Source organism: Solanum pennellii, chromosome 5, assembly GCF_001406875.1.
Source record: "Solanum pennellii chromosome 5, SPENNV200".
NCBI classification, from domain to species: domain Eukaryota; kingdom Viridiplantae; phylum Streptophyta; class Magnoliopsida; order Solanales; family Solanaceae; genus Solanum; species Solanum pennellii.
In genome coordinates this window covers 68,124,578-68,136,010 of record NC_028641.1, presented here as the reverse complement: position 1 = coordinate 68,136,010, position 11,433 = coordinate 68,124,578, and the positions used below count along the sequence as shown (strand labels likewise).

The 11,433-nt window shown below is 31.1% G+C and overlaps 1 protein-coding gene and 1 long non-coding RNA gene across 2 annotated transcripts; both read right to left on the bottom strand.

The window, feature by feature from the left end:
* On the bottom strand, window positions 1-3,332 carry LOC114077235. Its single transcript, XR_003578278.1, has 2 exons — window positions 2,451-3,332; window positions 1-2,089 (listed from the first exon to the last, which is right to left on the bottom strand). It is a non-coding gene; the product is annotated as an uncharacterized LOC114077235 (long non-coding RNA).
* Window positions 3,333-9,481: 6,149 nt separating this feature from the next.
* Window positions 9,482-11,047, bottom strand: LOC107019667. Its single transcript, XM_027916994.1, has 2 exons — window positions 10,232-11,047; window positions 9,482-9,646 (listed from the first exon to the last, which is right to left on the bottom strand). The coding sequence occupies exons 1-2, from the start codon at window positions 10,973-10,975 to the stop codon at window positions 9,632-9,634; spliced, it is 759 nt and encodes a 252-aa protein (XP_027772795.1). The 5' UTR covers window positions 10,976-11,047; the 3' UTR covers window positions 9,482-9,631.
* Window positions 11,048-11,433: the final 386 nt, after the last annotated feature.

Below are 11,433 nucleotides of genomic sequence, written 5' to 3'. Positions count from 1 at the left end.
TTATATGAAAAATTCATGGTACATTAGATAATGATTCAAGAATTAAAGTTTATAAGTTCGCATGCAGAGATTTTTCAGAAGCTCCTACTATAAATCTATCAGTGCAGAAATCAGCTTAATTGTACCACGACTACAACAAAATTCAATTGATTCGTATTCAAACTTCTTAGCCGAGTCAAGTTATGAACCTTTGTTAATGGAACATATACAGAGCATAATCTTCTAATATTAGGCATATTTTCTCTGCACATGCCAAATAACCATAAAAAACAAAAAAAAAATAAAACAAGGAACACGCACCAACGGAGAGGGGAAATCATTTTAAAGCTGGAAGTACGTGGCAAATATTTAATAACATACGCCTCTCTATCTATCAAAAGTAATACATTTGAGAGAGATCAAAATAGTCGGGAAGAGTAAGACTTATATCAAATCTCTTCTACAGATTTTGTTAATGGTCACAAAGAAACTTTTGCGTCAAGTTCTTCATCAAATAGGTTCAGTGATTCACCTTTTATATCTGAATCCAGCAGCTCCCGATCACACTCTTGGTCCTCTTCTTGGTCTCAGAAGGTAATAATAGCCACAATAACATTGTTATACAAGCAAAAATATGAGGAATGGTAATTTTGAAAACAAGTTTGGTTGGTGAAATAAGAATTTATCAAAATTTTGGGCTATCCCCAAAAGCTGGCTATCCAACACAAATCTCTTTAGAGACCTACCTAAATTGTTGTTAGGAATCAAACTGATAATATTATGTTCTTAGGTTTCATGATAAATAATCAATATGGAATAACAAGCCAAACCCTTTTCATAAACTATTAAAGGATAAACAATTTCTTTTCCCTTTTAAAACACGAAGCACAAAGACATCAGATAAGATCATCACCAAAATGGCCCCTGAAGATACCATTTCAGAGATATATTCTTTTCCAGAATAGCCAGTTTAATGTCCACTATAACAACTCAAGATTTGTAGTTTTCAGGAAAGTGCAAATTTTTTTGATAACAAGGGAAATTGTAGTCGCTATCCTTTGGAGGTTGTGCACAAGGTAAAATCCAGTCCTATACAATAACTCTTGTCATTCCAAATATAAATCAGCTTTATATGATATGGTCAGAAGTGTATCCTTGCTATTTCGAGATTATGGAAATGAAAAAACTTCATGGATGAAATAGATTGTGTAATTACAGATTGTGTCACTATTGATCAGAACTAGTGCAAGTAGAACTTATTATGGTAGAAAGTGATCTGCATCGATTGGGATTAAATATTTATGACAATTTAGATATATTTTCTTAATCATTAGCTCTTTTTTCTAAAGCTAAATCTAGCTAAGAACTGCAACGAAAATCGTATCGAAACAACACTAGTAACAACTACTATAATATGATTTTTCACATAGTAAACCAAACTATGGCGACAACACATCGAGACACACAAATGGGAATAACCAAATTCAAGCAAGTCAACATCAATGATATTAAGGGAACTGAAATAAGAGCATTAATTGAGGACAACAAGAATGGTTTCTTTGATCAATGAAGCAGAGGCTTAATAGTTAGTAAACACTTTTATCAAACACTTCCTATGCAAATCTGAAACCATCATAATTTAACCCGACTTGTAACCCCCGATAGATCAAAAAAAGAGAACAAATAAAATTACACGAAACACATAATGGCAAGGAAACTAAGCACAGTGGAGTAAAATCCATGAAAACTATGAAAAATCAGAGCATCGCTTGAACCAAATGAAAGCAAGGAATGACCAAATTGCCCTGTGATGAAACATGCATATTGACCATGAGTGCAGAGGCTTCTTTATTTAGTATATCTCAAAAAACTAAAAAAAGCCGAAATTCAATTAAAACACACCAATATATCATGCATGAAATCGAAGGTGAAAAACAAGCAGAAAGATTCAAAGAAACCTCCAGATATAAGTATCAGTCAAAAGCAGAGGAACACCAAGAAGAGGATTGAAAGTAGAAAAAATTACCAGTTCCTATGCTAAGTAGTGCCTCGTGTAACTACACTTGAATGACGAAAAAATCCCTAGCTGAAGCAGGCATGTTGACCAGATCTGTAACCTTAAATTTCTCAAACGCACTCAATTTTGCTATCAATTAAACAGAGCAGAACATAGTGATTGAACCATTACTGATCAATGAAATAAAAAGATCAAGGAGAACGTGGTTCTTCATCTAGAGTATGAATCACATTAAAATTGTATACTCCCAAATTCATTGAAATTGTTGAAAAGTACAAGAAAAGCTGAACATCAACAACAAACCCAAATGAAAAAAAGAAAGGAAATCTTAACACACCCATATCAAATTTGATCAACCAAAGATAAAACTGGGGAACATTTTTTAGTGCAATTTTAGTTTAAGTAAAACAAAGAGATGCAAAAAATCAAAAGAAAGCACATAGAGAAAGATTACCTAATGAATGCTTGAGAAAGGAGATACATTTTGTGAGCAATGAAGTAAGATCTTGAAATAATCAAGACAGCTAAACCTGAGGTGTACATTGAAGACACAAAAGCAAGACACCTAGCTATATTTGAATACTGAAAAGACAAAAATAACCTTCAGTGTGATGACACAGGCATGTTGAAATAGCCTTCTTCTAATATAGTAGTAAATATAATAAAATAAATCATATCAAATTTTAATGTCGTGTACATAGTGTTAGTTCATTAGAAATTAAAGAATAATTTTTTTTGTGTTGTTGTCATACTATTAGAGGCAACGTCTCTTATACATGCTATATTTATCAAACAAGAATGTACATCAACAACATAGTTAATAATGTATATGTATCAAGTGAGATATAATATTACGACATGTTTGTACCTCATAAAATCAAAATTAATAGAAATAGAAATAAGCCTGTTAAATGGGCCGGATGACCCAGTTTTGAGTCCAGTAAGACCGACACATTAAGAAATCAACACTGGTAAGTCAGGTTTGACACACAATCAGTTAAGGGGTCGTTTGGTACAAAGATCAATAATGCAGGGATTAGTAATGCAGGGATTGATAATGCAAGGATTAGTAATGCAGGGATTAATAATGCAGGAATTATTATTATCAAGTGTTTGGTTCATTGTTTTTAACTAGTTTTGTGTGTGGTTTAAAGCTCTAGAAAAAAAATTCTTTCGAATTATACCCTTGAGTTGTTATGGGATTTTTGTATTTCATGTAATTGGATCAAGGTAGATAATTGACGGATAATATTATTTTTTCATAGCATTTTTAATTAGATAGGAGAATAAAACTTTATTATCATATTCACTACGTTCTCACTTAAATTATTTGAGAGTAAATAATTGTCATCTATAAATTGGAGTTAATATCTCAAAATGTCACACAACTATAATAATATATAGGAAAAATTTATTGAACTTTATTTTGTATCAATAAATCTTTTAAAAAACTCTTTATCATATAATAAAATAAAAATAAACAATAGATATAGCAAAATTAATTAAACTATTTTTATGATCGAGATGTTTTATTTTTATGTATATGCTCTTGTTTTAGACTACTTGTGTAATGTTTAAGGAACTTCCGTTAAGAGACAATATTTGACTTATGAATTATTCTTAAATTCATACATCAACATTAGCATATTAGTCGGATTATCATATTTTATATTAATAATAAGTAGATTAAATAACTCATGTTTTAGAAACAAAAAGTTATATCTAAATAATAAAATTTACAAATTTATTTATTTAAACAAATTTATTAGTACAAATATAAAATATAAAATCAAGAAAATAAACAAAATGATTAAAAGGATTTGAGGGGGTATTTTTGTCTTTATCTAGATTAGTCTCATGGTATTAAATTAATACCACCAAATGGAAGGTATTAGTTATACACCCTCTAATACCATGTAGGGTGTATAACTAATCCATGGATTGATCCAAAATTCCTACCAAACATAGAATTAAATAATACTACACTTAATACTTGGACTATTTTCCCTAATACTCCCTACCAAACGACCCCTTAGTGTATTGGGTTGATTTGGAGTTTTTAGAGAGTTAATATCTTATATGGTCAGTCAACTATCCACTATTTTCTCAGAAAGTAACTTAGAGCCTGTTTGGATGGATTTAAAAGCTGGTCAAACTGACTTAAAAGTCAATTTTTTACTTATTAGAGTATTTCACAATTATCAAAGTGACTTATTTTAAGTCAAAAATAACTTATTTAGAGTGTTTGACAATTATCAAAGTGACTCACTTTAAGTAAAAAAAATGACTTAATTTAAGCCAAAAACTAAAAGATAGGTGAGATGTGTTTTTTTTTTCAACTTAAAAGTCTTTTTATGTTGATCAAGTATATTACCTTTTTGCCCTCGATTCTTTTATTATTATTATTATTATTATTATTATTTGTATTATTATTATTATTATTATTATTATAAATATTATTATTATTATTATTATTATTATTGTTTTTAGTTTTATTATTATTATTATTATTTTTATTTTTATTATTATTATTCTTATTATTAATTATTATTTTTATTTTTATTTTTATTTTTGTTATTATTTTTATTTTTATTATTATTATTATCATTATTTATTATTATTATTATTATTATTATTTATTATTATTATTTTATTATTATTATTTTTATTATTATTATTATTATTTTATCGTTATTATTTGTATTATTCTTATTATTTATTATTATTATTATTTTTTTTTTAGTTTTATTATTTTTTTTTTTATTTTTATTATTATTCTTATTATTAATTATTATTATTATTATTATTATTATAATAATAATAATAAAATTGTGATGATAAAGAAATATGTGAATGATAGGAAATATTATTACTTATGGATGTAAAACATAAATTAGTTTTGTTTTGATATTTTTAAGTATAAAAACTTTAAATTAATCAACTTTTTATCATGTTAACAGTTTTAAGGGTTTTTCAGATATTTTGATAAAAAAGTGTTTACCAACACTTATTTGCCAAACACATTAACAACTTTTTTTTCAAATGAAACACTTTTATCCAAACACATACTTATTTTTAAAAATAAGTTTCAGCACTTTCAAAAGTAATTTTTAAAAGTTGCTTTTTTAAACCCGTCCAAACAGGCTCTTAATTTTGTATTTTACCTCAAAAGTCAATCAACTATCAATTATTCTCTTAGAAAGTCACTCAGCTTTGAATTTTAACTCAAAAATCAGTCTACTATTAATTGTTATCTCAGAAAGTCACTCAACCTATTTAATTGATATTTTAATTAAAATTTTCTAATGTAATTTTTTAATTTAAAATCCAAAATTTTAAAAAATTAAAAAATATCATTTAATGACCCGCCCGTTCAAAATATAATACTGACCCATTTCCAATTCTTGTACCTTGTTCACTCTCTTTTGGATCAATTATCGTTTATTTGAATGTCAAGCAAATTAATTTAGGGCTTAATTTCTGCATTAATTAAAGCACACTGATGTCCATAGTTAATTTGACTAAATATAATATTTGAAGCAATGAGACACTGCCACAATAAATTAAGCGAAAGAATAAAATAGAGAACTGTTATAAAACTATAGAATAAGAAGAAGAAACTAGAGAGAAAAGAAGAGAAGACTTGTTATTTCTCTTGATGAATGAATTTACAATGAAGAGGAGCACTCTATTTATAGGAGAAATCTAACTTGGTCCCCAAGTAGGAGGACTCTTTAATCATATCCTAAAAAGGACTCCACATGATAGACATTCACTATAATACAAATACTTTATAACACTCCCCCTGAATGTCTAATTCATAGATGATGTGCCTCGTCAAAAACCTTACTAAAAAAAACTTTTAAGAAAAGAAAAACTCTAGTAAAGGAAAAGAGTACACATATCTATTAATACGCATCTAGGCTGCCTCATTAAAAACCTTACAAGGAAAACCCAGTGGGACAAAACCTCGTAAGGGAAAAAGAGTACAGCGCGTATTCACTCCCCCTAATGAGAACATTAATCCAGAGACTTGAATCTTCGCATTCCAAGCTTGTGCACCATCTTCTTGAAAGTTGCAGTTGGTAGAGACTTGGTAAATAGATCAGCCACATTGTCACTTGAACGAATCTGTTGCACATTTATATCACCATTCTTTTGAAGTTCATGTGTATAGAAAAGCTTCGGTGAAATGTGCTTTGTTCTATCTCCTTTTATGAATCCTCCCTTAAGTTGTGCTATGCATGCTGCATTATCTTCATATAAAGTGGTGGGTACTTTATCACATTTCAAACCACATTTCTCTCGAATGAGATGTATCATAGACCTTAACCACACACATTCTCTACTTGCTTCATGAATAGCTATTATTTCAGCATGATTAGATGAAGTGGCTACGATGGACTGCTTTGTAGATCTCCAAGATATGGCAGTCCCCCCACATATAAACACATAGCCTGTTTGGGATCGAGCTTTGTGTGGATCAGATAAATATCCTGCATCAGCATAACCAACAAGATTTGGGCTACAATTAACAGAATAAAATAAGCCCATATCAGTTGTCCCTTTAAGATATCGCAAAATGTGTTTGATCCCATTCCAATGTCTCCTAGTAGGAGCAGAACTATACCTTGCTAACAAGTTAACAGCAAAAGCTATATCAGGCCTTGTAGTGTTAGCAAGATACATTAGTGCACCAATTGCACTAAGATACGGTACTTCAGAACCAAGAATTTCTTCATCCTTTTCTTGAGGTCGGAATGGATCCTTATTCACATCAAGTGAACGAACAACCATCGGAGTACTTAATGGATGCGCTTCATCCATACAGAATCTTTTCAACACTTTTTCTGTGTAGGCAGATTGATGAACAAAAATACCATTTGTCAAATGCTCAATTTGCAAACCAAGACATAATTTTGTCCTTCCCAGATCTTTCATCTCAAATTCATTCTTTAAATAATCAATTGCCTTTTGAAGCTCTATTGGAGTTCCAATAAGATTTATGTCATCAACATAAATAGCAAGTACAACAAATTCCGATATTGTTTTCTTTATAAAGACACATGGACAAATTGCATCATTTGTATAACCTTCCTTAATTAAATACTCACTAAGACGGTTATACCACATGCGCCCAGATTGCTTCAAACCATATAATGATCTTTGCAATTTAATTGAATACATTTCTCGAGATTTTGAATTACATGATTTAGGCATCGCAAATCCTTCAGGAATTTTCATGTATATCTCATTATCAAGTGATCCATAAAGGTAGGCTGTAACCACATCCATCAAATGCATTTCAAGTTGCTCATGGACTGTGAAACTAATGAGATAACGCAATGTTATTGCATCCATAACGGGTGAGTATGTCTCTTCATAGTCGACGCCAGGCCTTTGAGAAAATCCTTGTGCCACAAGGCGTGCTTTATACCTTTGTATTTCATTTTTCTCATTTCTTTTTCGCACAAAAATCCATTTGTAACCAACAGGTTTAATACCATTAGGTGTTTGAACTATAGGTCCAAAAACTTCACGCTTGGCAAGTGAATTCAACTCTGATTGAATTGCTTCTTGCCATTTTGGCCAATCATTTCGTTGTCGACATTCTATAACAGATTGAGGTTCATGATCCTCATTATCTTGCATGATATTTGTTGCAACATTATATGCAAAGACATAATCAACCACTATTTCTGATCGATTCATATTAGTTTCAACATCTTTTAAATTTATGGATAGTTCATTATTTCCTTGAGTTTCAAGTTCATTGATTCTTTCATGAATATCAGACTTATTCAAATTTTGAACTTCCATATGAGATTCTTTCATAGTGTCATCTTGACATTTAATCTTTCTTTTTCTAGGATTTTGATCCTTAGACCCCAATGGTCTACCACGCTTTAGGTGTGTTTTTGACTCATTAGCTATGACACTAGTGGATGGTCCTTTAGGGACATCAATTCGAATTGGGACATTCTCTGCAGGAATATGTGATTTAGTAATCCTTTTCAAATCTGTAAATGCGTCTGGCATTTGATTTGCAATTTTCTGCAGATGAATAATCTTTTGTACTTCTTGTTCGCAAGTAGAAGAATATGGATCAAGATGAGACAATGATAAATTTTTCCACAAAATTTCTCGTTTCATTTCACTATTCTCTCCCCCTAATTTTGGGAAAACTGTCTCATCAAACCGACAATCTGCAAATCTAGCAGTAAACATGTCTCCAGTCAATGGTTCAAGATAGCGTATAATGGAGGGTGACTCAAACCCAACATATATTCCTAACCTTCTTTGAGAGCCCATCTTAGTGCGGTTTGGTGGTGCCACAGGCACATATACAGCACTTCCAAAAATTCTTAGATGGGATATATTAGGTTCTTGACCCATAACCAATTGCAATGGAGAAACCTTATGATAACTTGTCGGTCTGAGACGAATAAGTGTTGCAGCATGCAAAATTGCATGTCCCCACACAGAAGTGGGCAACTTAGTTTTAATAAGCAATGGTCTTGCTATTAATTGCAAACGTTTAATTAATGATTCAGCGAGACCATTCTGAGTATGAACATGAGCAACGGAGTGTTCAACTCTTATCCCAATTGCTAAACAATAATCATTAAATGATTGGGATGAAAACTCTGCAGCATTATCAAGACGAATGGACTTAATCTGATTATCAGGAAAGTGTGCCCTTAACCTTATTATTTGTGCCAATAATTTTGCAAATGCCAAGTTACGAGATGACAATAGGCACACATGAGACCATCTAGAAGACGCATCTATTAGAACCATAAAATATCTAAATGACCCACTAGGTGGGTGAATAGGTCCACAAATATCCCCATGTATACGTTCCAAGAACGCAGGGGACTCAATCTTAACTTTCATTGGTGATGGTCTCACAATTAACTTGCCTTGATAACAAGCAGTACAAGAAAATTCACCATTTAAAAGAACTTTTAGGTCTTTTAGTGGATGTCCATTCGAATTTTCTATAATTCGTCTCATCATTATTGACCCAGGATGTCCTAGACGATCATGCCAAAGTACAAATGTATTGGAATCAGTAAACTTCTTATTTACTATAAAATGTGCCTCAATTGCACTAATTTTTGTCCAATACAAGCCAGAAGATAAAGCAGGGAACTTTTCTATAACACATGTCTGCCCAGAGACATACTTGGTGATACCAAGATATTCAAGATTTATTTCATCCATTGATTGGATATGATAACCATTTTCACGGATATCTTTAAAACTCAACAAGTTTCTCTTAGATTTTGGAGAAAACATAGCATTATTAATGATGAGTTTAGTTCCCTTGGGCAAAATTACAATGGCTCTTCCAAAACCCTCAATCATATTAGTACTACCAAAAATTGTAGTAACATTTATTTTACCCATACTTAAATGAGAAAAATATTTCTTATTTTTGAATATCGTATGTGTTGTACCAGAATCAATCAAACAAATATCTTCATATTTCGATAATATGTTCTTAGAATTATCCATATCTTCACATGAAATGACATACACAAAATAAATATATATTAAATATTAGTGTTGTCAAAAGGGTACAATATATTCAAAGGAATAAATTAATGATTAAATATTAGAAATTGAGCCTTAATTTATTGTTTCCTCTAAGTCAAAAACGAGTTGTTTGGAAAATAAAATAAAATCAATATTTAATCCTAGTTAATAACAGACTGCATGTTTTTAACATTAGATCAAGTTAAAGACCTAATATAATACAAACACGTGATAAAGTTTAGTATTTGACTAACTCTATCATATTAGAATCATATAAATAAAACAATGAAAAATATATATTATTTTATTAAGAATTAAGGAACAAGCTAATGAACGACTAAACTAATTTAAAATACTAATATTCATGCAAACAACTATCATTACATGAAATTTATTAATAAATACTACCAAAAAAAAATATCACTCTTCCATGTTCACAGAACCATCACCAATTAAGTGATCTATTTTTCCTTCAGGATGTGCGAAGAAATCTGCTATATCCAAGTGCGTGATGTCAACTTGATTTTCAGAGATAAAATTTGCCTCAGGATTTTTCTCTTTCTTCTTTAGTGATTCTTGATAAAGCTCAACCAAGTGTTTGGGAGTACGACAATCACGTGCATAATGACCTCTTCCACCACATCGAAAACAACCTTCCCTAGTTGCTTCACGTTTCTCATCCTTTCTTTTTTCCTTTTTATTTGATGAATGATTAATGCCAAGATTAGAATTACGTTCTTGACCATAATCACGACCACGTCCACGTCCACGACCACGTCCACGTCCACGATTAGGACCGCGACCTTTTCCACGCCTAGCATGGTGGGCGTACGCCTCATTCACTTCAGGAAGTGGTTCAGATCCAGTAGGTCGATTCTCATGATTTTTCAATAATAAATCATTATTTTGCTCGGCCACAAGAAGATGAGAAATTAGTTCAGAATACTTTTTGAAACCTTTCTCTCGATATTGTTGCTGCAAGAGCACATTCGAGGCATGGAAAGTGGAGAATGTCTTTTCCATCATATCAATCTCACTAACCGTTTCTCCACATAATTTCAATTGAGAAGTGATTCTGAACATGGCAGAATTATACTCATGTATAGACTTAAAGTCTTGTAGCCTTAGATGCATCCAATCATATCGTGCCTTTGGATGTATGACCATCTTCAAGTGGTCAAATCTTTCTTTTAGGTTTTTCCACAAAACAAGTGGATCCTTAACTGTCAGATATTCGATTTTCAGAATCTCGTCAAGATGATGACGCAAGAATATCATTGCTCGTGCACAGTTTTGATTTGATGCCTTATTTTCTTCTTTTATGGTGTCTTCAAGACCCATTGCATCAAGGTGGATTTCAGCATCCAACACCCATGAGAGGTAGTTCCTGCCCGAACTTTGGAGGGCAGTGAACTCTAGTTTTGTAAGATTGGCCATTAAAATTAAAAACAAAAGAATAAATAATACCTTTATTAATTCTTCAAATCTAACCTTCACTTTTGAGAAATTAGAGTCTCGTGCTGATAACGTGTTATAAAACTATAGAATAAGAAGAAGAAACTAGAGAGAAAAGAAGAGAAGACTTGTTATTTCTCTTGATGAATGAATTTACAATGAAGAGGAGCACTCTATTTATAGGAGAAATCTAACTTGCTCCCCAAGTAGGAGGACTCTTTAATCATATCCTAAAAAGGACTCCACATGATAGACATTCACTATAATACAAATACTTTATAACAAGAACAATAATTCTTTCAATATTATTTTAAAGTTACATTCACTTCTTTTGAGTAGAAAACATATATAATTAGGCGTTGGCTGGAAATTTGGTTGCAACTTTGGGTGGAAGTTTTATTGATTGGGTAAAATAAAATGGGTCAATATTATATTTTTAA

Coding starts and splice junctions, on each gene's coding strand:
- LOC107019667 (XM_027916994.1), bottom strand. CDS start 10,975: ATGGCCAATCTTACAAAACTAGAGTTCACTGCCCTCCAAAGTTCGGGC.